Here is a 26,468-nt window from a genome sequence, read left to right as displayed (position 1 = left end):
TCAAATACAGCAATCTATATGCTCTCTAATGGTTTTTACTTGAACACCTTTCTTTTTATATACCATACTTGTACTATACTAGATATTATCACAACAAATGTATATGAAACCATTTCATAAAGCAGTTTATCAAATGTGTTCTCATTTTTATTCCTTATGAACTCCTCTATTTGTAGCATTTGTTTATTGCCTTGACTCCCAGTAATTTCATCTAATTCAACGATAATATCCATCATTCTTTCCTGAGTGTCAGGTTGGAAAGCGGTATATATATACGATGCTACATCATTTTCACGTTGATCAACTTTTGATACAACTACTGTCACGTATTTATCAATATCTATAGAATTCCAAGAACCATCAAAAACAAAATTATGGAAACATAATTTAAATAAATTTTCATGATTAGGTGAAATTACGATGTTTGTTTCACCATTCTTTAATCCTCTTCTTGACCGATATAAATCTTTACTTTCAATACCAGAAACGAAAAAATCAACTACCTGTTTACCTCTCATCTCACTACTTTGACCAAACCTCTCATAATCATAAGCATCTTGTTTCTTATCTTGAACGTTAAATGTCAAAACAAGGTCTTCATTATTGTTGTTGAAAGTGGTGTTCAATATTGCACAGTAGGTATCCTTAGTTTCATGTGAAGTGGTGTATTTTATAGCTGGTAAAAACATCTTTAAAACATTATCATTGATATCTTTATGATCTTTATGACTTTTTTCCTTGGATGTAAACGATATGGCTGCCGTTAGTTGAAGAAATATGACAAATCGAATAGTGTTAACAATCATTTTTGAACCTAGAATAATTAAAATTATTTTACTTCTCTACAGTTAACCTTTTATCAATGACTTTGTTTAATTATTATCAAAGTATTCGAAATGTACTGATGTTTTATTTCATGTCATAAAAATATTGTGACACAAGAGCTTATATGGGGTTTCAGAATAATAACCATTTAGGGTTTCGGTCCATCAGAAAAAGGAACACTGCAGCAGAACGAAAACTACGACCCGCCAACATTAGGTAAACATACGTGAATTCAAAAATATTTAACAAATAAATTGCATATTTTAATTGGCATCAAAATTGCAAAAAAAGCCCATTAAAATTTTCGTTGTTGTACTGGTCACATTGAAGTTGTCGAATACAGATCACGCAATGCTAAGTAATGTCAAAGATTTACTCGAGATAGATACCGAAATAGGTGTCATTGATGAGGAAAGATCAAATCTAGCAGTTCAATTAAATACAGCCCAACAGAAGATCCTTTCTGATTCTGAGAAAACTTCTTTATACAAAAGTATAGCTGAACAAATAAAATCCTGTGAGAATGTTTTAGATGTTCAGAGGTTAAGGAACGAATTTGGTAACTTGAAAGCATTCGATGAGTTAGAAGTGAAATTTACAGAGCAAAATCTAATTGAAAATAAGATATTAGAATTGGAACATGTAAAGAACGAATTAGATGAATTAATTTCTAAAAATGTTCAAGATCTTTCTTTTTATGAAATTGCAATCTTACACGGAAAATTAAAGGAAATCGCTGATAGTAATGTTTTGATAGAAAGTCCGTTACTTACATTAACTTTAGACTCGTTCGATAAAAGAATGATATCCAGATATGCTGAATACATTGCCATAGATTACAACCAGCAATTATTTAATTCCAAATGGGATACTGAGCATTTTGTTATATCAGACTCTGAAACTGTAGAGAGGTTAAATAAAACTTCTTCTTTACTCTTCAAACTAACACAATTATACTTCAATGCTGAAAACCGAGCCATGTGGAATTTCATATCCATTTCTAATAATTTTAAAATTAGATTTACCTATCATTTTCATAACAATTCTTCTACCATTAATCTGTATTTCAAGTTCTTGAATGATTATCTCAACAATAATTTGTACAAATGTATAAGCATTTTCGAAGATAAGTCAATCGGTCTTACGAAACAGTTAATCCACGAAGAGTTTATTAACCATATTTTAGATCCAATCAGGGAAAAAATAAATGTATCACTTCTACAGAATGACGTTAAGACTTTCATAACGCTTATCTCCCAAATTATATCAACCGACAAAAATTTAGCCAGTCAGTATTTTTACCATGGAAAAGGTCTTATTTCTCTTGTGTCAGAAGAAAGTTGGAATAAATGGTTGCAGTTTGAGATATCAACTACAAAGAAACAATTTGAGACCATTACTAACTCACCTAAGGAGTTAATCCCATCAGTTCAAAACTTTTGCAAATTACTTAAGAAAGTATATGATTATTTAGAACCATTTTATGGATTGAATAATTCCAAACTTGATAAACTTAAATTGAAAACCTGCTCTCAAATATTTTTACGATTATCTACAGAATATCTTGAATATGTTATGACTACGGATTCTCTTGATGAAAGTCACAATAAAATCGATGAATTATTTCAAACAATGACTAAGTTACAGATATTACACATTGCCCATACAAAGATATACGAATTATCTCAACAATTTATTTTCATTGAATTAACATCACTTGTAAATGAAAGCGAATCCAGGCGATATGTATCCGTCTTCCAAGACGTGTTGAATTCCTTCAGGGATAATATGGAGAACGATTTAGAAGGTTCAATTATCCACAGAATTCAAAAATTATCAAAAGATGCACTCCAAAACTACTTTAAAGTCAATACTTGGATAAGTACTGAATCTACAATCGACGAACATATTACCCCTACAGCTGAGTTAATCAATTGTATCACTATGCTAAAAAGAGTTGTTTCAAATTTAGACTCTTTGAATATTCCATTTGAAATCAGTATTAATATCAAAAATGAATTATTAAACCGATTAGTAAATTATTTTATTGAGTCCATATTGAAATTAAATAAATTTAATAAACAGGGTCTTCTCCAGTTTGAAATTGATTTCAAGGCAGTTAAGGACACATTAAACCTACCAGGGGATATCCATAATTACCAAAGTGATACTCTTAGGGAATTGTTGACCATCTTACGTCTTAAATATGATACTTTAGCCGAAATATACATTCAAAAGGGCTATATCAAAAATGGAGATTTTTCTGACCTAAAAAAGGATATGAAGATCAATTTTTTGAGTGATTCAGATATACAGGATGCCTTATACAGGATTCTCTTAAACAATATAGTTTAAATATGCGGAATATAATTGTTAAACACTGTAAACACAATATATAAATAATATTTTTATATAAAGAGTACGATAAATAATAGTCACCCATATAAGTCGGTGTTTTTTTCTTCGTATCGAACAACATCGTCTTCAGGGTTTAATTCATTCTCTTCGATAGCAGTACTTATGTTTGCCAAAGTTCTTTTTGATATTGTATCAAACATATCATTTACAGTAGAGATCATACCAGCTGGCCCCTGATCAAATATACTACTTTCATTAATATTGAAAATCCAGGATAAATCATTTTCGTCTAGAATTTGCTGGATATCGAATGTGTCCCGATTTGGCACAACCGAATCCTCTGTTATGAAATGGTTTTCCATTAAGTGATCGATAACTGGCCAACCATATGCATTTGTGAATCTTCTACGAACAATTATGTTATTATGTGCATCTGGCTTTAAAGCTACGACAACCTTTCTCCAAGTCATTCCTTTATGCCAGCGACGGGCAATTAATTCTTCTAATTTTTGATATCTTTTACGTTCTTCATCACCTACAGAGAACGCTTGTAGCAATACGTTGTTACTTTTTATCAGATTAATATCACCAGTACTATCCTCTTGAGGAATATCACTACTCGAATATAATTTGTCATGCACAATTACTGAATATCGAGAATTTGGCTTTGTAATATATGTCATATCTGGGTCTGGAGGTAGTAAAATTGATGAGGCTGTGTCAAAAAGTGACACCTTTGGGATTGCTTCTGAAGTTTGAAACATGTTATTCGGGTTTAAAATTTTCCAAAATTTATCAAAAGATGAAGATTTTGTTTGTTGAAGAGTGGAAATATTATGTGGAATCATGGCATTTTCTTGAACCTTGCTTTCAATCTCGTTTAGACTCATCAGAGTATCCTCATAATCAAGAAATAATAATGACGCCGAATATAATGGTACTACACCATCATTAACGGCATTCGCATAAACTGTTCGTCTCCGGAACTTAGATAACAGACTAGCTAATGGCTCACCAGATAATAAATACAACAGTGGTAACTCATGTGGATCGTTTGATTGTAGTCCAAGATCTTGTCCTGTTTTACCAATCACACCAAGTGATAACAAAATTTTTATATAAGCAGGATTATCTGTGACAATACCCAATAAAGGTGACGCCAACGTAATGAAATTAATAGGTTCGACATTTTGAAAGAACCAAGGATATTTTGTTCCAAGATAAACAATCGCGAAAGCTTGAACGAGACCACCTAATGAATGTCCAATAAATGATATCTTACAGACAGAATTGTCATACAATTCTTCGATGATATACTCCGCAAGACGCCTACCTAAGTACTTGATACCCTTCTCCGTCTCACATACATTTTTTGTGAACCCATCAACAACATATTGCTCCTTATCTTCTGAAGTTTGCATTTTGTATATTTGTTCCTGAATGTATTCCATATCTGCTGACACGTTTGAGTGCAATCCATGAGTCAATAATACCAAATGCTTCTTTTTCTTTGCAGGGATAAGTTGGGAAGGTAATTTCCAAATATCAGCTGTAGTAATTCTAGATACCTTCATTCTAGAGCATAACAAGTCCATACTTGGAATTAAATTAGATGAGTCATTCATTCTTAAATATCGTTCAGAATTACTTATGGTAATTTCATATGTAACATTAGTATTTGTAGAGAAAAGTACCTGACTCACGATATCAATTGTCCAAGTATATTTTTTTTGAATTCTATGTAATGATAATTCAGCAATCTTTTGTTGTTGAGCTTGAAGGTTAGATGTGAACTGTGGTCGATCGACTGACGCATAAATCATTTGGGAGTGATGATAGGCACCTGTTCTAACATCGCAATATAATGCATATGGACCCATCAAGTAAGCTGCCCTGTACGAAAGAGCTTCGATATTTCTAACCTTGACCCAAAGAGAATCCAGTGTTAAATCTTCTGGAAGAGTTTCACCTTGATATAAGTCATAAGTAATAACGTATCTCTCTATTTCACCAATTTTCAGAGCTGACCTATTATGAAATAAAACCCTATAATTCTTGGAATACACATTATGATTAATATCCATCGAGCATCTGCTTTTAATCTTTTTTTAACACGAATAATAGTTTTTTAAAATGATATGTTTTAGATAGTTAAATTATCTGAACTGATCAATTGTTGTTTATTTCTGTCAATAACCAAATGAAATCTATTGTATCTTTTTTAAGATCCAACAGACAATACTAAATTCACGTCAAACTACTGATGCGCTAATCTCATCTGCTTCAACATTTGTTTAGTTGAGTACTTCGCGAAATTTCATATCCTTCAACAATTTGCACAGCCTTATCTTAAGAGGCTAAAATAATTACATTAAGTTTAATATATACACATAATATATGAATAAGGTTACACATTTTTATTTACAGTTACATATGCGTTTATGTTTCGTTCCAAATTTTTTAGTCAAGTGATCTGGTGTGAAGTAATTTTGCCTTATTTTACCTACAACGTTTCCTGTGAGCACTTCGTACTAGGCACAGAATGTTCGGATCATGATTATGATCGTAAAGATTATATATCAACAATGAATATTTAAATTAAGTTCCCAAATTTTGTTAATCTTGTTTTATTTGATCAGTCAACAAGCAAGGTTTTAGCCTTTTCATCGGTTTCATAAATTCTCGTGGCATCTATGATTTCATCTAGTTTATCACCTGCCATAACTCCGGGAATATCATGAATGGCGAACCCACATCTATGATCTGTAATTCTATTTTGCGGGTAATTATATGTTCTAATCTTATCAGATCTATCTGTTGTAGTGACTTGTTCCTTTCTTGCTGCAATTCCAGCAGCTTCCTTTTCACGCTGTTCCTTTTCAGCCAACTTAGCTCTCAACAGGGTAAAAGCTTTAGCTTTATTCTTATGCTGAGATCTTTCATCTTGCATTGAAATAACAATCCCAGATGGAAAATGTGTAAGTCTTACAGCAGAATCGGTTGTATTGACATGTTGACCACCTTTACCACTAGCTCTCTTTACATCAACCCTTATCTCATCTGGCTTAAAAGTTCGTTCATAAGCATCTGTTGATTTTTCCGAATCATCAGCTAATTGAGGAAGGACTACAACTGCAGCAGTAGACGTGTGCGTCCTTCCCTTTGTTTCTGTGGCAGGAATCCTTTGCACTCTATGTACCCCAGCCTCTAATCGTAAGCGTTCATATGATCCCGGTTGATCTATACTCAATACTGAACTAAGAATGCCGGAACCACTTTCATTCATTTGTTGTGAAATTATATGATGTTTCCAATGATGAGTACTTGCATAATTCAAATACATAGATGCCAAATCCTGTGCAAAGATCATTGCTTCTATTCCACCCACGCCGGGTCGTAATTCCATAATGCACGGTTTATCTGCAAATGGATTGGTAGGTATAAGTTTACTCAATAGATTGTTTGAAGTTTCATTAAATTTAGGAATTTTCGTATTAATCTCCATTTCTGCTTCCTCCTTCAGAGATGGATCCATCTTTATCATCTCATTTAACTCATTCAATTCTAAGAGAGAATTTTGATAAACTTTTAAAGTTTCTGCGATCGATGAACATTTGGCAAATCGTTTTTGATCATCTACGTTAAAATTCTCACCTTTAGAAAGCTTCTGCTCCAGATCTAAAAATTCCTTTCCATATAACTGAGCCTTTTTTATGAGGGAGGCCGGTAGTTCCTTTCTTTGTAACGTTTCATTAAGGATTGTTTCATCGCTTAATTGTGATTGAAATCTTCTAGAGTGTCGAGGGATAACCCTTAACAATACTGGTTTCCTCGTAAACCATTTAATACCACTAAGACTAAGCGACATACCAGTAATTATTTATTTGGAATATATTTCAAGAAGTTGACAATCCCTACGTTTTGGAACACCTTTCTCTTTCTGTTGGTTTATTTATTTTAGATCTTACACATGTATTTCTTTCATGGTTCGAAGAACTGTTATTCTATTCGTAGTTTATATTTTTTTCGTTCTGCAAAAATCATTAGATGCGGCAGAAACAGTATTAATTAGACATTATATCGCAAGTGACATCCTTAAGGTGTTGAATTACAGAACACGGTATATATACCTTATATATGCTTATTGAAATTTTTTATGATATACAATAACATCACCATTTCTTCTATTATCCCAATGGCTTATTGAATTGAAATATCGTTTGACCTCTCGGTACGAAGAATTCTTCAAATATTCATGCATGAAATTCTCATCCAAATGTTGGAATATGACCACATATTCAGGCCATTGATGAACATCATCTGTGTGCATCATATCCTTGGTAGGTTTCTGACTCACCATGTGATCCTTTATAAACTTAGGAATATCTTTGTATAAATAATCACTTTCATCCATATAACTTTTCAATTTTTCATCAGCTTGTGGATCATCTAACAAATGTATTGGTGGACTACATGTTATGGCCCATAGGTCCTTAATATCGTTTCTATGCAAATAAGATTGCCATGGTGTCGAATGGCATGGCATAATAAAACCGACACTATCAACATTAGGTATTTCATGGAGATATTTTACAACAGAGATTACACCAGATTCATGATAATTACTGATAATAAATGCTCCAAACATTGTAAAAATCACAATTAGTCCACTTATGTAATTGACCAGTTTCATATAATTTGCGAGGACAATTCTAATTCGCTGGTAACCAAAAGTAGCTATCACTAACATAAATGGTTGCAAAGGATAAATAAATCGGAATTCTTTATGAGCCAATGTAGAATAAACGATAACGTTTAATAATACAACAAATTTCATTTGAACAAATGGTGCATACATGATGGGGCTGGCTTTTCTGGATGATAATGAGTGACGCATACCGTAAATGAGTGGGATTAACGCTGCACCAGTCATAATTGGAATACCTTGAAATAAATAGAAATTCCATGGTGCTGTTCCATAAAATTTGGACAATGGACTTGTGAAATTAAATTTTAAGAATCTAAAAATTGGGAATATAAGTTTTCCATAGAAATAGAAATCAATTACGACATTCAAGAATAGTACACCTGCAAATACAACAACAATTTTCTTGAATAAATAGAAAAGTTTTGAATATTCTCTTTTCTTTATAATAGAAAGCATCAAAAAGCCTCCTAATATCAACCATATTAAAGTATTTGATACACGAACAAAAGAGGCCATTATACCCCAAAATAACGCTAAAGAAAATTCCGAAGTATGAATGAATGCTCCTCCAGTCCAATCCCAATGACACAGAGCAATACTAGTTAATATCGTTTCGAAGGAATTAACAAAGGTTCTTGTCATTACAAACCAGTTAAAAAAGTTTGTCATAGATATAACATTTGCAATCAAAGTTGCTTGCCCCAATGTACAATGATAATCGGAAGAATTATTCTCTTCCATCCCTTTATCTTCATCCTTGTGATTTTCCATTGACATAACAAATAGTTTTCGAACGAGAATAACCATGTGATACTCACCAACAGCACCCAATATCGCCATTAAAATTTTTGGTAACAACATGGTACTGTTATATTCGATTATTTCTTGGATTTGTGGGTCAACATTCCAAAGTTTTAATATCCAGGTTATGCCTTTGACAAGTCTGTAACAGAGTTCAAATAAAAATGGGAAAGCATATCCTCTGATACCTAATTTCCATTCCCAAGTTAATTCGCCATAACCGAAAGCTTTTACATGAGCTGGTTCGAGAGATTGCCAAAACTCATCGGCTTGGAAGAAAGTATTTACAGCTAATGCGTTAATTAACCTCCATATTAATAAAACCACAAAATTAGGCTTACGCAATATATCTAGTACTGACATCACCAATAAATCTATAGTAGATACATCTATCGACGGATGCTGTAACTTATTTACTGTTCTTCTCCTTATTTGAGTATAGCAATATTGCCTTCTTAAAATTTGACTTACATAGTAATCTCTATCTGCAATGAGTATCCGAGACAACCTATTGTAAGCGGAAGAAAAAATATATATATATTTATATCAGCAATTAAAACTACACGACAACAAATAAGAGAAATAATTAGTTAGAAGTTGATTAGTTTTCTTGAACATTAATACTAACAATAAAGTCATACAATATATATATATGTATTAGTACATACCATAATATTTAGGAATTGAATAATCAGTAGAATTTATTATTTTTTAGAAGGTTGTTTAGTTAGTGGGGTTAGGAACTTGCTCAATAGTAATCAACAGAGAAATTAATTGAAGTTTTGACACATAGAACAATCGTGATATCTCAAATTAGGGTTCATAAGTAATATACTAACATATTATTAGGAAACTTATTTGGCTACACTAGAATACCTAAGTAATCGAATACCAAGAAACAAATAAAAAGATGGTTGTAGATTCGGCATACTACGATTTATTAGGCGTACCAGCTACAGCAACTGCAGTAGAGATCAAGAAGGCATACAGAAAAAAATCCGTTCAAGAACATCCAGATAAGAATCCAAACGATCCTACAGCTACTGAAAGATTTCAAGCCATCTCTGAAGCTTACCAAGTCCTAAGTGATGAAGCACTGAGGGCCAAGTATGATAAATTCGGTAAGAAAGAAGCTGTTCCACAAGGTGGATTTGAGGATGCTGCGGAGCAGTTCTCAGTTATCTTTGGGGGTGATGCGTTTGCCTCATATATAGGTGAATTGCAATTGTTGAAGAACCTACAGAAAACAGAAGAGTTATCAGCTGAAGACGAAAAAGAGAAACAAAGAGAAAAAGAAGAACAAGAAGCTAAGGAGCAACAAGAAAATGCAACTCCATCTGCACCAATTTCCACCTCTGAGACTAAAACCGATTTAAAAACCAGTGCTCCAGCAAGTGTCGTTGAAACATCTGTGGGCCACTCGGCTGGCAATACTACTGGTAACACTAGTTCGAGGACAGACGTAACCAACTCACAAGAAGAAAAACCAAAGAAGAAAACTAAACTGGAGATATATGAAGAAGAACAAGCCATTGAAAAGGAAAAAATGGTAGAACACTTAAGTAAAACCCTTACAGAAAGATTGTCTATTTTAACCGAGAGTGTTTATGATACCGCTTGCAAAGAATCTTTCCAAAAAAAATTTGAAGAAGAAGCTAATCTATTAAAGATGGAATCGTTTGGTTTGGATATTTTACATACAATAGGTGACATATATTGTGAGCAAGCTAGAATATTCCTAGGTTCTCAAAACTTTTTTGGTTTTGGTGGCATGTATCATTCTGTGAAGGCTAAAGGTGGTTTAGTGATGGATACACTGAGAACAGTTTCTGCTGCATTAGATGCTCAAAATACAATGAAGGAGCTAGAGAAGATGAAAGAAGCTAATGAAAATGATACACCTTTAGTGGACAAAAATGGGAATGAACAATTAAAGCCTACACCTGAACAAATGGCAGAACAAGAACAGCTACTTATGGGTAAAGTTTTATCTGCGGCATGGCATGGTTCCAAATTTGAAATTATGTCTACATTGAAAAGTGTAGTCAGCAAAGTAATAGATGATGAATCTATCCCAATTAATACAAGGATAAGGAGAGCTGAATCTCTAAAAATTTTAGGTAAAGTGTTTCAGAATTCATATAGGACAAAAACTGAACAAGAAGAAGCACAGGTATTTGAAGAGTTAGTTGCAGAGGCCACGAAGAAGAAGAAGTCTACGTGAGAGACAATGATACTATTTCATTTAACGTTTTACACCCAAGGGAAACGATTACTCCATCCACATCAATGCGCTCCCCTTATATTTAAGTAAGCGAAACATTCAAGTATATACTACTAGGATGTATAAATCCTTTTTTGTGATGATACATGATAACCGAAATGTTTCTTTCCGATTTGATTCGTTGCTATCACATCAACACAGAAACATACCGTGAACTTCTTAATCCTGCCGATCAACTCTGTATATCCTATTATATAACCATGTAGTCTAGCATATATATCAATAACCAAACAAGAAATTATACAGACTATCCAACTGTATTGGTAATGGTTCGATTTCAAAATATATTAATATCTCTCTAAATGTAGTTGCGTGCGGTATTCTCGCACAACCAACATCTAACGATGGGTGGAAAATTGGTGGCGTCGGCTTTTCCCTTGGAAAATTATGTAACCATCACATATATTAATATTATATTGAGATAATTAAGGTGGGAAATAGGTCATACTAAAGGATAAACCCCGTAATAGTACATTTAACGTTAATTCATCACAATTATTAATATATATATATATATATTTATATATATATTATATAAGGTGTAATATCTATATACAAATTATTCTTTTTTCTTAGAGGAACCCTATAGAAAAAATATAAAACCAAAAAGAATGCTAAATTTTACAGGTGAGACAAGGAGAAGGAATGTTAATTTAGGTTCTAGATCCAAGTCATCCAAAAGAGATATATTGCTAAAAGCAGAAAGAGATAGGGCAAAAAGAGCACAAGAACGTAAAGAAAACAATGCTGTGACTAAATTGCAAAAAAATATTCGAAAATATCTAGACGTTGGAAAATATTTCAAAACCCAGTACATGGACAGTACAATTAATCTCATGAATGACACATTGGGAAATGATGTAAGCCTATTTCCGGTGTTTGGCTATAAATTACTTTATTATATACCTATAAATCATTTGAAAAGGCTACTGGTAAAATACCAAACTTATTATAAGGAATATCCCAACAGTTTAATCAATCAAAAAATATTTTTATTACTGAGCAAATTGCCAACTGGAGATATATTACCAGAATGCATTAATATAATTAATTTTAAATTAATAAATGGGAATGAATTTATAGAGATTGGGTTTTTACCATTCATTACCAACAATTACAATTTTGACTTTAATTTAACAAATACATTACCAATTTTTTTCTCATTGTTAAAGTTAAAACTCAACGTTGATACCATACGAAGTATAATACTCCCTCTGATGACTTTAGTGATAAAGGACAACATCAATTCATTATCGATTCAAACCCTTCTGCCAATAATTGTGGAAAATGAATTGATACCAACGATGACACCGTTGGATCAGGAATCATTACGAATTGTATTCAACAATCTCTCTTTTCTTCATACAATAGTACAAGACAAAGATTACATAGAGAATAAATTGATAGAGGTTCTAACGTACTATACTGGCATTAACACAATGGATAATATGCCATTTTATAATACATTCAATATAGCTTTGTTTGAATCATCATTTTCCAAACGATTGGTAAGCTTGGTATCCACTGATATGGTACCATTATCAACACTAGTATCTTATATCAATATTTCTAAGCTGACTCATATTGGATACAAAAATAACTTACTAGTGGTATTGTTAACGAATAAACGGTTGTGTGAAAAAATATTTAATGATCTTTTCAAATATTCTTCAATCGAGGATATCAGGGACTCTAGTATTAATAGTCTAGAGATTGCGATTGAATTATTGAATTTTTATTTAGCATTAGCTACGGATTCTGAAATGTTTAGTGATCAAAGTTCGATACCGATATCATCTATCAAGAAGTTTTCTGTCATGTTAAAGGATGTTGTTTTTGATGAATTATGGAATAAACCAAGAGAACTGAGAGGTAAGATCTCGGATGTCGCAATAAATTTATTGACTAAAATATATATTCGTGACTCTAGAACCCATTTTTGTTCCGATAAGTCAGATTCTGATTTTTGGACCATCAATGATCCAATATTTGTAAAGACTACCATTTTCAAATTAATTGATCAATTTAATTCTTACTATAAAAGTGTTAGTGATTTTATTGAACCACACTCTTCATCTGAGATAATTTTATCGCAAAGAAATTTAAAACTTGAATCATTGAATCATATGATTGAAGCGTGGTTAGGAAATACCCCAGTCCGTCATATAAACAAATTAGAAATCCTTATTAGAATTCCCTTTTTCATTCATTTTGATAAACGTGTTGAAATGTTTTATACTTTAATTGGTCTTGATAAACGTGAATTAGGTATAGATGATAACTCACCACAATCTTTCATGAATGCTTTAATGCCTGGCCGGTTAGGCAAATGGACCTCAACAATCTCAAGAGATCATATATTAGAAGATGCAATGGATGCATACAATAATAAAGGTGATCTTTTCAAATCTTCGTTGTCAGTTAAATTTGTTAATGAATTTGGTCCCGAAGAAGGGATAGATGGAGGTGGTGTCACAAAGGAATTCTTAACAAGTGTGGCAGATGAAGGGTTTAAGGATCCCAAATATGGATTATTCGCCACTAATGAACAATATGAATTATATCCAAATCCTACCGGAGATTCAGTAACTTTAGATCAATTATCATTCATGGGTAAGATTGTTGGGAAATGCCTATATGATCATGTTCTAATTGATGTTGATTTTTCTAGATTTTTCTTGAAGAAATTATTAAATTATTCGAATATGTTCAGGTCTACTTTTGATGATTTAAATAGTTTGGATAGTACATTGTACCAGACACTAACAAGATTATTAGTCATTGAAGATTCCCAAGAGATTGAATCCTTAGATTTATATTTTGAAATAAATGATTCCAAGGGGAATATCATTGAACTGATTCCAAATGGTAGTACGACAAAAGTCAATAAACATAATATATTAAAATATGTGTTAAGGATTGCAGAATATAAATTAGATATATCACTTCTTGAAGGTGTCACTGCATTTCATAGAGGTCTCAGTGTCATGATTCCACCGATATGGTTAGAAATGTTTAACCCTGAGGAATTAGAAATGTTAATCTCTGGGGGTAAAAAAGATTTTGATATTATTGATTTGCAAAAGAACACAGAGTATGGTGGATATACTGAAGATGATATTACTATTACAAACTTTTGGGATATTATTAATGAGATGACATCTGAGGAACGATGTAAGTTTTTAAAATTTGTTACATCTGTTCCACAGGCTCCATTACAAGGATTTGAATCCCTAGATCCAAAATTCGGGATACGTAATGCAGGGGAAGACTTGACAAGATTACCAACTGCATCTACATGTGTAAATCTTTTAAAACTTCCAGATTATGCTGATAAAGAGACAATGCGTGCCAAATTATTATATTCTATAAATTCAGGTGCTCGCTTTGATTTATCATGAACACCTCGAGGTAGATTAATACATACATACATACATACATACATATATTGTTGTATATAACATTTCCCCCCTCCCTCCCAAAAGATGACAAACAAGACAACCATGATAAAACTAAATACAATGCGTAATAAAAATATTAAAGTATTTACACTTACACACATTCTCTTAACAGGTCCCCTCCCCTCTAGTTACTAGATAAGGAAGTATAAACGGTTATTGTGTAAACATCACACCAAACACGCCAAAAGAAAAGGATGAACTAGTGTGATTATTTCATTGTTCCTCGTTCGGATTAAGTTAACAACCTCCAAAATGTTGATATGATACCTCACTACGGTGCGGGACGTTCTAGTCACATAGTAGCATATGTATTCTTACTGAACGACAAGCGAAGGTCCAACCACCTCGGAGCTCTCTGCATACGGCATATGGTGTTTACGGTTTCTGTTTGCAGAGGGCACAGCGAATATTGCAACTCGAATTCAGCAACGAGAAATTTATATCTCGCGGAGCGGAGTGTTTTGGCGGTGTGGGTGTGGTGTGTCTGCGCCTGCTATCCACGCGGTGAGAGTGAATGGGAAAAAGAGAGGGGCTTGATGGGGTCAATATAGTCAAATTATATTAAATTATACTAGACTGCTGTGTGATACGTAATAATTGGCATATAGAAAATGTTAGTAATATATATAAGAATTAAACATATTTCGGTTTAATTTATTAGAAGTTAAGAGGAGTGTAAATATTATAAGACCAAGACGCTTTTCAAGGTTAAAGAGGGTTAGGTTTGTGTTTTATTTATTCGATACAGTTATAACACATTTAATAAAATATTTTTTATTTATTTATTTTATCTTTCTCTTAACGTTTGGTTATTATTACAACAGAGGATAGAGTGAACAGAGATTGTTTGATTTGCTTTTTAAACTGAATATACCTGCTTATTTATTACAATAAAATAAACAATAATCATATTATTTCATTTTGAGTTTTGTTAGTTCCATCGTAACATCTAAATATATCCCATTCCACAGGTCAGTTTTTCAGTTTCTCGTTTTTTAACTCCTATTTTTAGTCAAGCACACCCAAAAAGCGTTTATAAACATTTACACACAAATACATTATGTTACCACAAATATCAAGTATATTGACTTTGATAATATTAGAGAGTCGGCAGGTGCATGCTGGGGTTATTCCGCTTTTTGCCAGGGTGTCTATAAAGACCAGAGATCATCAAACAGATTATACAGATGAAGAAGATTTTGATCTGAATGTGATGTTGTTCTCGTTGGGGACAATGTTCCTAATGTATCTCTTGGTATGTGTGATATATTTGATTGTGAAATTTATTCTCTCCAGAGTAGTGAATGGCTCAGATAGATTAAATGGTTCAAGAAATCAACGAATCTCATTGACCCGTGGTGAACATGATTTAGATAGAAACACTAGAATTATAGAAAATATGAATTTGAGATGGCCGACTGTCCTCGATGACCCAGAAGAAGTTAGAGGGAAAATCGATAGATTATCTCCAGAGGAACAGTTTTATTATAGACAAGGTGAAGAATATATTAGAAACAATCCACCAATTTTGATAGATTATCAACCTACTGAATCAAATGAAATTATTGATCCGATAATAAATGAACAGACGAAACAATTTATTGAAGAAGAAGGTGCTAATGCTTGGGAATTTGAACCTGATTCAAACTTACCGAATGATACTATCTTAATAGAAAATAAAACTGAAGTATCATTCTTAAATTATAATTATGATGCGTCTGTCACAACAAATTTACCAATTCCTTGTATCAATAGAGTATATTATTGTGAATTTAAAATATTCGAGGTTAATACACCAGATGGTAAGATTAATAATAATCTTAACAATATTACGAATCCAGGACCGTCAACAACGTTGGCAACGAATCATGCGGATAACAATTCAGCTAATCAACCATTAATGGATAATATTGATGAAAATGATAGAACATCAAACGTACATTCCCTTGCTTCATCCTTAGAATCATTAGATGAGTTTAATGTGGGTAATGTAAAGGCTCAGAATAATGAACTGATTTCATTCGGTCTAAGTACATCACCTTACCCATATTTCAGATTACCTGGTAGACATCATCATTCTATTGCATACGACTCCACGGGGGGTCGCCGTTTAAATGATTCCTTCATGTTAGAGAGTCACTTACAAAATTTATTCCCTGCATTCCAAAAGGGAGATGTCATTGGTATTGGTTATAGAACTAGAAGTGGTACCGTATTTTTCACTAGAAATGGTAAAAAATTAAGTGAAAAATCCGTTGGTGGACATGTTCGTGGTTGGAAATTCAAATATTTATACCCTGTAATTGGTGCAAATGTCCCTTGTAGAGTTCATGTCAATTTTGGTACTTACGGATTTGTTTACATTGAAGCAAACGTTAAGAAATGGGGATATGCTAAGATTAATGGTATGAAATTACCACCACCTTCTTATGAAAATTACGGCCAAGATACATTACTAGAGAGCGGAGAAGAAGATAACGATGATGAGGACGATGGTGAAGAAAATTCTGATAGTATTAGAAATAGTACTAGTGGTATTGTAGCTACAGATGAAGGATTAAGAGATATGAATGGAAAATTATTACCTCCTCCTCCGGGATTTGAGTTTAGTACGTCACCAGAATCAAAATTAATACAAGAAGAAATTAATATGAATTCATTACCTATGGAACCGCCTACATATTCAGATAATGAAAGTTCATACGCTTTCAAATTCCATCCAAGGAACTCTACTACAAGTAGTCGAAATATTCCGATTGTTGGAAGTAGTAAAAGACTCAGTGCGAAGACTCTTATTGGGAGTAGCGCTAATAACCGCTTAAGAAATTCTCCAGATGATAAAGACGACTACGATTTTGATGATGATGATTACGATTATGACGAATACGAAATACCAGAGGATGAAAACAATGAAGAGGATGTAGGAGATGAAGAAATTGAAACAGATGAAGACGAGGAAGAAATTACTGATGAAATGCAACATATGATTTCTCAACAGTGATGAGACATGTGTATCTACTCATCACTATTCTCCATTGTTTAAACATCCATAATAGTGCATAGAAATATATATATATATATATATATATTTAAGAAGAGTCAGAGTTTTTACTTATCTCGATACGTACTAAAAGTGGGTATCATTTTTATATTAGTGTGTTCATGATAAAACGATTTGATATTATTAAGGGGGATAAGGCGGACTTCGAAAGTTTAGTAAGATATGACCGATGAAAAATATCTTTTAAGGGAAACAAAAGGGAACTGTCATTTATAAAAAGGAAATATATTACAAGTACTTGACAAGATAGATGTTAGGATACTGTTTAAGAAACGCAGAATTGTTTAGAATAGGGAAAATTAACTAAAATCTGTGCAATTAATACAAATATTAAAATCGGCCATAAGATAGAAATTCAAGTTTACAATATATCTATATTTACCTAATGTTGTTTCAGACTATAAACATCCCACAACTCAATAAGACTATCAAAGTACCAATTGGTATATTTGTCAGTGGTACATTTGTTCCATCGTCGGATGGGGGTATGATCGATTCATATAATCCAGCGACGGGTAAGAAGATAGGTTCTTTCTATGCGGGGACACAGAAGGATGTCAATGCTGCTGTTGAAATAGCAAAGGATGTCTATACATATACATGGTCAATGAGACCCATGAAGGAACGTCGCGATTTATTGCTTAAACTGGCAAGATTATTGGAACGTGACAAGGAGATTCTAGCAGCATTAGATTCACTCGATGCTGGTAAACCTTACAACAGTAATGCGTTGTCTGATTTAGAACAAGTTATCACATTAACAAATTATTATGCCGGGGCAGTAGGTAAATACACAAATGGTGAAGTCATTCCAGTAAGTAATGACAAGTTTTGTTACACTTTGAAGGAGCCTTTTGGTGTAGTAGCTCTTATCGTGCCATGGAACTATCCATTAGCAATGGCTTGTTGGAAATTACAAGGTGCTCTTGCAGCTGGTAATACCGTAGTGATTAAACCAGCAGAAAATACGTCCCTGTCATTATTATATTTCGCCCAATTAATTATGGAAGCAGGATTCCCAAAGGGCGTAGTCAATGTCATACCTGGTTATGGTAAAGTTGTCGGGGAGGCATTGTCTAACCATATGGACGTTAACAAAATATCGTTTACTGGTAGTACTGCTGTTGGTTGTAGAATTTTACAATGTGCTGGTATGTCCAATATGAAAGAAGTATGTTTAGAATGTGGTGGTAAATCCCCTGCAGTTGTATTCAAGGATGCACAGGTTGATAATGCTGTTGCTTGGACTGCAAATGGTATTTTCTACAATTCAGGTCAAAATTGTACTGCCAATTCACGCATTTACGTACATGAGAATTTATATGATGAGTTTTTGATCAAGTTCAAAGAATATGCTAGAAGACATTACTCCTTTGCAGATTTCGATGTTTTCAATCCAGATTGTACTCTAGGGCCTGTTATTTCACAAATTCAATACGATCGAATTATGGAATATATTGAACACACAGAGGGTAAGAGAGATATCTTATTTCCAATACCATTGAAAACAGAAACTTCAGGGTTTTTTGTTCCTCCGGTAATCTTCACAGATGTTCCTGAAACGTCCGCTTTATTACAAGAAGAAATATTTGGCCCAGTTGTTGTCATTAATAAGTTCTGTCACTATAGTGAAGTTATAAAGATGGCAAACAATTCACGTTATGGACTTGCTGCCGCTGTATTCACAGAAGGTGTTCGTCGTGGTCATAGATTTGCAAGGGATGTACAAGCTGGTACAGTTTGGATTAATTCCTCAAACGATGAAGAAGTGACAGTACCTTTTGGAGGATTCAAAATGAGTGGTGTTGGGCGTGAATTGGGTAGGTATGGTGTTGAAAGTTACTTGCAGACAAAGACTGTTCATATGAGTATGGTACCACATCATTGAGTTTTCTGGTAGATATATATAGGCCAATTCTTAATTAACGTTTTTTTTCTATATAGTTTTCAATATTATTTAAATCAATATTCTGTTGTTATTAAACCGATCATATATATCTAGTCGTCGATCAAATTTCGTCCGGCCTCTTCCTAAGAAGTTAATGTAGGAGATCTATACGCGAAAAGTAATTAGTTTCAATGAACTCATCTATAAACATTAAAAATATTAATTGTGAAGAACGTTAGAACTCATCGATATGATTTGGAGGTTTGAGCTGTATTTCACCAAAGACTCAACAGAACTTCGAACATTTTCAGAACCACATGAGCAGTTCGGCCGGCTCACGTACCAGCAAGAAAGCCTGTGCTGTTTGCACAAAACGGAAGGTTAAATGTGATAGACAAATACCATGTAGTAATTGTATCAGAAGAGGACAAGAAAGCGAATGTATCAAAGCTGTAACAAACGACTTTATCCAAAATCCAGAACTAGGCAGTGGAAAAGATTCTTCATTGAATATTTTAAGATTATGGCAGAGTTATGAGTATTGGATTAGCGATATTGGACTATTCAAGACAAAAAATATCGATATAACCGAAAGACTTCCTAGTATGGAAGCTCAATTGGCAGAATGTTCCTTTTGGACGGATTATATAAAGCTCGAAGATTCTTTTAAACTGTTAAATTTTGCAGTAGAAAACTTAGGTCCTTTATATTTTGGAAGTCTTGGTGATATCAGTGAATTATTTGTTCAATTGGAAACTTATTGGAGTAGAAGGCAACAATTTAAAGAGACGCCTGATGCATTATTGTTTTCAATCGATGACTATTATTGGAATTCATTACTTTGGGCCATATTTTCTATGTGTGTATACTACATGCCTCTCGATGACATATCAGAAAGTTTTGAAGTACAACCCATCTGTGAACAATTAGGTATAGAAGAAAATCAACAATGGTCTGAATCATTACAACTAACTCTTGTACAAGGTTTTACTAAATGTTCTTTACACTTTTTACAACAAGCAGATTACGGTCGAAATCCAGATGTGAGATTTATACAATCATTTCTGATATTATCCACCACTAATTTCCAGCTGTCGGATTGTTTCCTCCGTGATACACTACTAGCACAATGTGCCCATATTGCAAGGTTTTTCAACATCGACTCATATAAGCAACTTGCAACCGATGATGAATCTACTGATTTATCGAAAGAAGTCTTCTCTAAGATATGGATGAGTATGTGCATACAGGATTACCAGCAAGAGAGTCCTACTAAAAATAATAGTTTTCATAAGGAAATACCTTCTTTGTTGCAACATGCTGCATTCTATCAAGACATGCCAAATTTTGATATCTATAAACAGGAAGACAGTTTTGAATCACTCTGTTGGAAAATCACTTCGTTAGAAAGGGATTTAGATAGATACCTTCTCACTTCATTTAAACCACAGATAAAAACCTTTGATGCAATAAAGAGAGAGCTTTCGATTTTTGAAAAGAAAATAGGCAACGTAAATTTTGAAAAGAAATCGATTAATTCACAGTTTGAAAAATTCATAAGTACATTTCTCCTCTCTACTATTTATTGGAAATTGCATAAAATGTATTTTATTTATTTTGATACGGCTGATTCTTTACAATTATCTGTTCATTATTTACAACTGATGGTACATCTCATTGAAACAAATATGAATCATGGTTTAACATTTTTCAATAAACATCCATTGATTATTAGGTCTCTTTCGAGAATGGTACCGTTCTACGCGTTTTATAATATTTTTGAATCCAACCCTCAGATCGAAGAGTTAAATAATGATTTAGGTAACCTAATTCTTGCTCTTCCTATATTATTAGGAGAAAAATGTGTAAAATTATCGTACTTAGTGCAACGACTGAATAGCATGAAAATTATATGGGAAAAAGTTAGAGTAGAGGGCACATCGTCAAATTGGAACCATCCTGTGCTGAAAATTATTCAGGATGATATTAAAATAATTTCCAGGTACTGTAATAGAACATTAATACTAGTTAAGGGTGTTCCTTCCTTTGGTGATGCCACAGATACTATTAATGATGAAACTGAAGAAAACGACAAGGAATATTTTGCAAGAAACAAAGAAAGTTCTGAATTCAAATTTATTGTAAACGAATTTGAAAAACAACACAGCATTATTAGCTTATTTAGTTAATTATATATATTACCCCAGGAATAAATACCTAATTCAAATAGTGAATATATTTTATAAACAATAAAAAATACTGATACATATATATATATTGATTTTTTAAACTTACTCCCCACTAACACCTTTCAAAAACCTTATAAAGACCAGGAAGGTTGGCAATTTCAACCACATCCTTCACAAGGTTATTAGTGGCAAGAAATCTCCTCTTAATGGTAGGAAATACAATATTTTCTAATGTAGTTTCAAGTAACTCAGATTTATTAACAAAAGCAATCTTCTGTTCATCACATAGATTACCATCATTTTGATCGATTGTTTTAATGATCGGTGGTACGTATAGTAAAGCGATTTCCTTAAGAATAGCATTTAAACAATCAATTTCATTCTCCCAATTCACTTTAGTTCCAAGACGACGGATAAAGAGTGGCAACTTATCCAATGAAGGGTTGTAACCTTTTAACAACAGTGGTATTGATTGTAGCTGGACTTGGTTTAAGTTTTCACTGTCGTCATCGGTTTTCAATGTAATTGAAAAATATTCATCCAACATTTCCTTCATTTGCCATAAAGAGCTTACAATATCACGAACTTTCTGTTTAGGGAGATCTTCGAAGACAGATAATAAATTTACCAATTTCAAATTTTCATTATTTTCAGTCAGGAGACTGATCCTTCCAAAATTGGAAAAATCTGTTAACCCTATTTGATAGAATAATTCATTACAAATTGAACCATAATCAACCAAAAACAGTTTCAAATCATGTTGAATGGATATAAGTCTTCTTTCAGTATCTACGATACCCACGTAGTTCAAGTTCGCAAATATATTTGTTAACTCTTTATGAGCTCTATTATCCTCAGCTTCTCGTAGCTCTTTTATGCTGGATAAATTAACCATGCTTCTTTTATTCTTAATGACAACATAATTGAAATTGTGCCCTGTTTGCTTAACTTGAGATGATTTATCTAGAATATTAGTTTCTTCATTTGGTAGCTCTATTAACTTGTTACTAGTATCATCTACAGTTGGTGACGGTGATGATATATTATTGTTTTGTTCCTCTTCGGTGTCTTCTTCTAGATTAAGGACTTCATTATTATTATCCTTATTTAATGAATTACCCTCTACATATTGACTTGATTTTAGGAACGACGTAATTTTTGCCTGTGAAGCATCTGTTCTAACCATCTTATTTTCATATTTTCTAACCTTGTTAGGGGTGGTTTGTGAAAGGTTACTCGAATCAGCATTTACTTGTGAGTTACTTTGACGATATAAAGATTTAGATCTAATTACTGCAGATGTTTGTCCAATGGATTGAGAGCCTGTAAGTATCGATGATGCCTTGAAGGTTCTAGTTGTATCCACTTTTGATAACTCTTCATTTACTTTTAAAGATATCTGTTCAATAATTTCATCTTGTTTTAAGAATCTAACTTCTCTCTTTGTAGGATGCACATTCACATCTACAGATGTTGGTTCAATCATTAGACTGAGATATATAAATGGTTTATTCCCCTTTGGTAAAAAATTCATATATGTCTGATTTAATATTCTCCTCAATGGATCGCATGTAACTAATCTATTATTAATGAAAAAAATTGGTGATATAGCCTTCTTAGAAATATAATTCATATTACTGATATAACCGGTTAATTTATCCAAAGGTAGTCCTTCATTTTCATCTACCACAAAATTAATCAAATTTGAAGCAACACTCCCATTATAGACAGCTCGTATTCTATCTTTTGTATCTAGCGTGGCTCTTATAGATAACGAAAATTGTGAATCACCAAATTTTTTACATGAAAATCCTATCTTTGAAGAATGTATCGCATACCTCCCTACAACATCCAGGATCTTATTGTACTCTTCATTAGGAGATCTTAATGATCTCAGTCTTGAAGGCATGTTATAAAACAAATCTTCCACTAGAATAGTAGTCCCATTAGTTCCAGCAATGGGTAGTGGTGTATCGATCATTTTACCTTGTGCAAACGAGACTCTCCATGCACATTTATCGTTATTAATTTTTGTAGTCACTGTTATCTTAGCAATATGTGATATACTAGCCAAGGCCTCACCTCTAAACCCATATGTGCTAATTTCATTTAAATCTTCAAAAGTGGACAATTTTGAAGTAGTAAACCGTTCACATAATAAAGGTAAATCATCTTTACTAATACCAGATCCATTATCAGATATTTGTAACAATTTAATACCACCCTCCTTTACCAAAATATCGATAGTCGTACTCTTTGCATCGATGGAATTTTCCATCATCTCTTTCAAGGCATTAACAGGAGATATAATAATTTCACCAGCTGCTATTTTATTGACCACAGATGGATCCAAAGCTCGAATAGAAGACGTCATATTGTAAGGCAAAGACTTGTAAGCTTAATAATGGTATATATCACTGACTATTCCCTAGCCTTTCCTAAAAAGTTTCGCTAGATCATCAGATTACTGAAGTGAGACACGTTACACGAAAAGTGCTTCTTAATTGTCTTATAGCCCCAAATTATGTCATCGGCACGTGATCGAAATTGAAAACCGCTAAATAAAAAAGGTGCCCGCCCATTCAAAATTTGGGTCAAACAAATAGAGAGAGCCAAAAAGTTAAAAAATCGACTGAGCGAGTCCGAGGCAGTCGAGAAGTGAAACAGAAAGAGTGACAACTTTTCATCCATTCATGCTTATATTATTGATTGATAATGAAGTAAGGTTATCTAAACGATTGTGCACATTTGAAGGAGTTTTAGAGGTGTATTTACTAGTACAATTACTGCGAACTTTAAATACTGTGTGTTTGACAGAAGAGCGATTCCATTCTAAGACAGTTTTTTCAGAAGGACATTCAATAGAAACCAATTCCAACAAACGATTTCCCTGGTTGCATATTAATTGCTAAATGATAAAATATATTACAGATAATATAGCACACATATACCTCTAAATTATCATTAAATTGCAACACAATATATTGTTTCTCAATATTCTGTTTATCAAAAAAAAAAAACTATACCGTTTACAACAATCGTACTAAACCCTTTTTTGTTATCACCGTCATTCTACTCACATATTATGTGGAACTTTACTTCATCAATTCCCATTGTAAATACTCCTCATCATTTGAAGGATAAAGTTTCCCCTATGGATATGCCAGAAGATCTACCAACGGAACCCAAGAAAGGTGTTTCAAATGCTGATTCATCAATCATTCATTGTATGGTCTCAGGTGGTGTTGGTGGTGTTATCGGTGATACTGTAATGCATTCACTAGACACGGTAAAGACTAGACAACAAGGTGCACCAAATATCCTAAAGTATCGGAATATGATACAATCGTATAACACAATATTCATCGAGGAAGGAATACGAAGAGGCCTGTATAGTGGTTACTCGGCAGCTATGTTAGGTTCATTCCCAAGTGCAGCTATCTTTTTTGGAACGTATGAATTCACCAAAAGGAAAATGATTACAGATTGGGGGATCAATGATACTACATCTCATTTAGTCTCTGGGTTTCTAGGGGATTTTGTGTCAAGTTTTGTATATGTCCCATCGGAAGTATTAAAGACAAGATTACAATTACAAGGTAAATTTAACAATGAACATTTCTTTTCAGGTTATAATTATAGAAATCTTAGAGATGCTGCAAAAACGATAACTAAGAATGAAGGTGTTCGTGCATTGTTTTATGGTTATAAAGCCACCCTTGCAAGAGATCTACCTTTTAGTGCTTTACAATTTGCATTTTATGAAAAATTTAGAGAAGCTGCCTTTTCTTTAGATGAAAAAAATAAAAATTCTAAAAATCTGGCATTACCTTTTGAAATTCTTACAGGGGCAGCCGCAGGTGGTTTGGCAGGAATCATTACGACACCTTGTGATGTGGTAAAGACAAGATTACAAACTCAGCGAACTCCGAGTAACATACCAAACGGTTCGACTACCACTACACATATCCCTGTAACTAATAACTATAGCAATAATAATAAAAGACAGCCAGTCGTCCTTACCGACTCGATATTCAAAAGTTTCAAAATGGTGTACCGAACAGAAGGCCTCGTAGGTCTATTTAGTGGTGTTGGACCAAGATTTGTATGGACAAGTATACAAAGTAGTATTATGCTCTTATTATACCAAATGACATTAACGCAGCTGCGTACTTCATCAATATTATAAACTAATAGGAACTTCATATAATCCTATTCCATTCCCTTATTATTCGATTTTCCTCTTCTTTGCATTAAGTATACATTAATTGATATACTCCTTCTCTTTTTGTAAATAACATATGAGTAAATGTGCATGATATCCAATATACATACATACATTCGTACATCCATACACAAATATATATATCTTTCCCGAATGCAGGCATTATATCTGATTTAAAAGAGAAATTGTTCACGCATATATATTGTACATACATTTATGATGTGCCATTTTTTGTTGAACGATGAGCTTCTTGTTCAACAGATCTAGTACAAATAGGGAAAAAGAATTGCAGCGCCACTCCAAGATAACCGTACTATAGAATAGAGTAGTTGAACAAGTTTGGAAAATCGACTCCACCACTTCCAAATCAACGAGCTTATCATATAAGAACAGCATAATCTATCAACACCGTTTGCTCTGCCTTCTGCTATAAAATATGTCATCGTTCCTCGAGGCCCACTGATCGATCGCCCTTCGGATATTAGGTATATTATGTTGAGTGCGCGTCATTTTATAGAAAACGCTCGCTGCTTTCTTTCGGCAATATGGAATTACCGTAAAGATTTGCTTGGGGCAATTCACATTCTATATTATATAAATATAAATAATTAAAGTCTGGGGATAATGAATTAAAACAGAAATTTCATAAGGGAACGACAAATCTGCTG

General features: G+C 33.1%; 12 protein-coding genes across 12 annotated transcripts; 7 read left to right on the top strand and 5 right to left on the bottom strand.

The window, feature by feature from the left end:
* Positions 1–35: 35 nt before the first annotated feature.
* RRT6 (Rrt6p) lies at positions 36–806 on the bottom strand (the record flags this gene model as incomplete). Its single annotated transcript, XM_041550420.1, has 1 exon — positions 36–806. The coding sequence occupies one exon, from the start codon at positions 804–806 to the stop codon at positions 36–38; it is 771 nt and encodes a 256-aa protein (XP_041406354.1).
* Positions 807–1,176: 370 nt separating this feature from the next.
* Positions 1,177–3,180, top strand: TIP20 (Tip20p; the record flags this gene model as incomplete). The annotated part of the gene is made up of 1 exon (XM_041550419.1): positions 1,177–3,180. One exon carries the CDS (start codon positions 1,177–1,179, stop codon positions 3,178–3,180), a length of 2,004 nt encoding a protein of 667 aa, XP_041406353.1.
* Positions 3,181–3,260: 80 nt separating this feature from the next.
* Positions 3,261–5,267, bottom strand: ROG1 (putative lipase ROG1; the record flags this gene model as incomplete). The annotated part of the gene is made up of 1 exon (XM_041550418.1): positions 3,261–5,267. One exon carries the CDS (start codon positions 5,265–5,267, stop codon positions 3,261–3,263), a length of 2,007 nt encoding a protein of 668 aa, XP_041406352.1.
* Positions 5,268–5,818: 551 nt separating this feature from the next.
* Positions 5,819–7,051, bottom strand: MRF1 (Mrf1p; the record flags this gene model as incomplete). Its single annotated transcript, XM_041550417.1, has 1 exon — positions 5,819–7,051. One exon carries the CDS (start codon positions 7,049–7,051, stop codon positions 5,819–5,821), a length of 1,233 nt encoding a protein of 410 aa, XP_041406351.1.
* Positions 7,052–7,324: 273 nt separating this feature from the next.
* On the bottom strand, positions 7,325–9,055 carry GPI10 (putative glycosylphosphatidylinositol-alpha 1,2 mannosyltransferase; the record flags this gene model as incomplete). Its single annotated transcript, XM_041550416.1, has 1 exon — positions 7,325–9,055. One exon carries the CDS (start codon positions 9,053–9,055, stop codon positions 7,325–7,327), a length of 1,731 nt encoding a protein of 576 aa, XP_041406350.1.
* Positions 9,056–9,602: 547 nt separating this feature from the next.
* DJP1 (Djp1p) lies at positions 9,603–10,916 on the top strand (the record flags this gene model as incomplete). Its single annotated transcript, XM_041550415.1, has 1 exon — positions 9,603–10,916. One exon carries the CDS (start codon positions 9,603–9,605, stop codon positions 10,914–10,916), a length of 1,314 nt encoding a protein of 437 aa, XP_041406349.1.
* A 671-nt stretch (positions 10,917–11,587) lies between these two features.
* HUL5 (ubiquitin-ubiquitin ligase HUL5) lies at positions 11,588–14,377 on the top strand (the record flags this gene model as incomplete). The annotated part of the gene is made up of 1 exon (XM_041550414.1): positions 11,588–14,377. The coding sequence occupies one exon, from the start codon at positions 11,588–11,590 to the stop codon at positions 14,375–14,377; it is 2,790 nt and encodes a 929-aa protein (XP_041406348.1).
* Positions 14,378–15,497: 1,120 nt separating this feature from the next.
* On the top strand, positions 15,498–17,438 carry EAR1 (Ear1p; the record flags this gene model as incomplete). Its single annotated transcript, XM_041550413.1, has 1 exon — positions 15,498–17,438. One exon carries the CDS (start codon positions 15,498–15,500, stop codon positions 17,436–17,438), a length of 1,941 nt encoding a protein of 646 aa, XP_041406347.1.
* Positions 17,439–17,883: 445 nt separating this feature from the next.
* KABA2_04S07744 (uncharacterized protein) lies at positions 17,884–19,386 on the top strand (the record flags this gene model as incomplete). The annotated part of the gene is made up of 1 exon (XM_041550412.1): positions 17,884–19,386. One exon carries the CDS (start codon positions 17,884–17,886, stop codon positions 19,384–19,386), a length of 1,503 nt encoding a protein of 500 aa, XP_041406346.1.
* A 317-nt stretch (positions 19,387–19,703) lies between these two features.
* CEP3 (Cep3p) lies at positions 19,704–21,575 on the top strand (the record flags this gene model as incomplete). Its single annotated transcript, XM_041550411.1, has 1 exon — positions 19,704–21,575. The coding sequence occupies one exon, from the start codon at positions 19,704–19,706 to the stop codon at positions 21,573–21,575; it is 1,872 nt and encodes a 623-aa protein (XP_041406345.1).
* Positions 21,576–21,687: 112 nt separating this feature from the next.
* Positions 21,688–23,949, bottom strand: MLH1 (mismatch repair ATPase MLH1; the record flags this gene model as incomplete). The annotated part of the gene is made up of 1 exon (XM_041550410.1): positions 21,688–23,949. The coding sequence occupies one exon, from the start codon at positions 23,947–23,949 to the stop codon at positions 21,688–21,690; it is 2,262 nt and encodes a 753-aa protein (XP_041406344.1).
* Positions 23,950–24,660: 711 nt separating this feature from the next.
* MME1 (Mme1p) lies at positions 24,661–25,764 on the top strand (the record flags this gene model as incomplete). The annotated part of the gene is made up of 1 exon (XM_041550409.1): positions 24,661–25,764. The coding sequence occupies one exon, from the start codon at positions 24,661–24,663 to the stop codon at positions 25,762–25,764; it is 1,104 nt and encodes a 367-aa protein (XP_041406343.1).
* Positions 25,765–26,468: the final 704 nt, after the last annotated feature.

The sequence above is a fragment of the Maudiozyma barnettii genome (assembly GCF_903064755.1).
Source record: "Maudiozyma barnettii strain CLIB 1767 genome assembly, contig: KABA2_04, whole genome shotgun sequence".
Lineage (NCBI taxonomy): Eukaryota > Fungi > Ascomycota > Saccharomycetes > Saccharomycetales > Saccharomycetaceae > Maudiozyma > Maudiozyma barnettii.
This window is presented reverse-complemented; position numbering and strand designations above follow the sequence as displayed.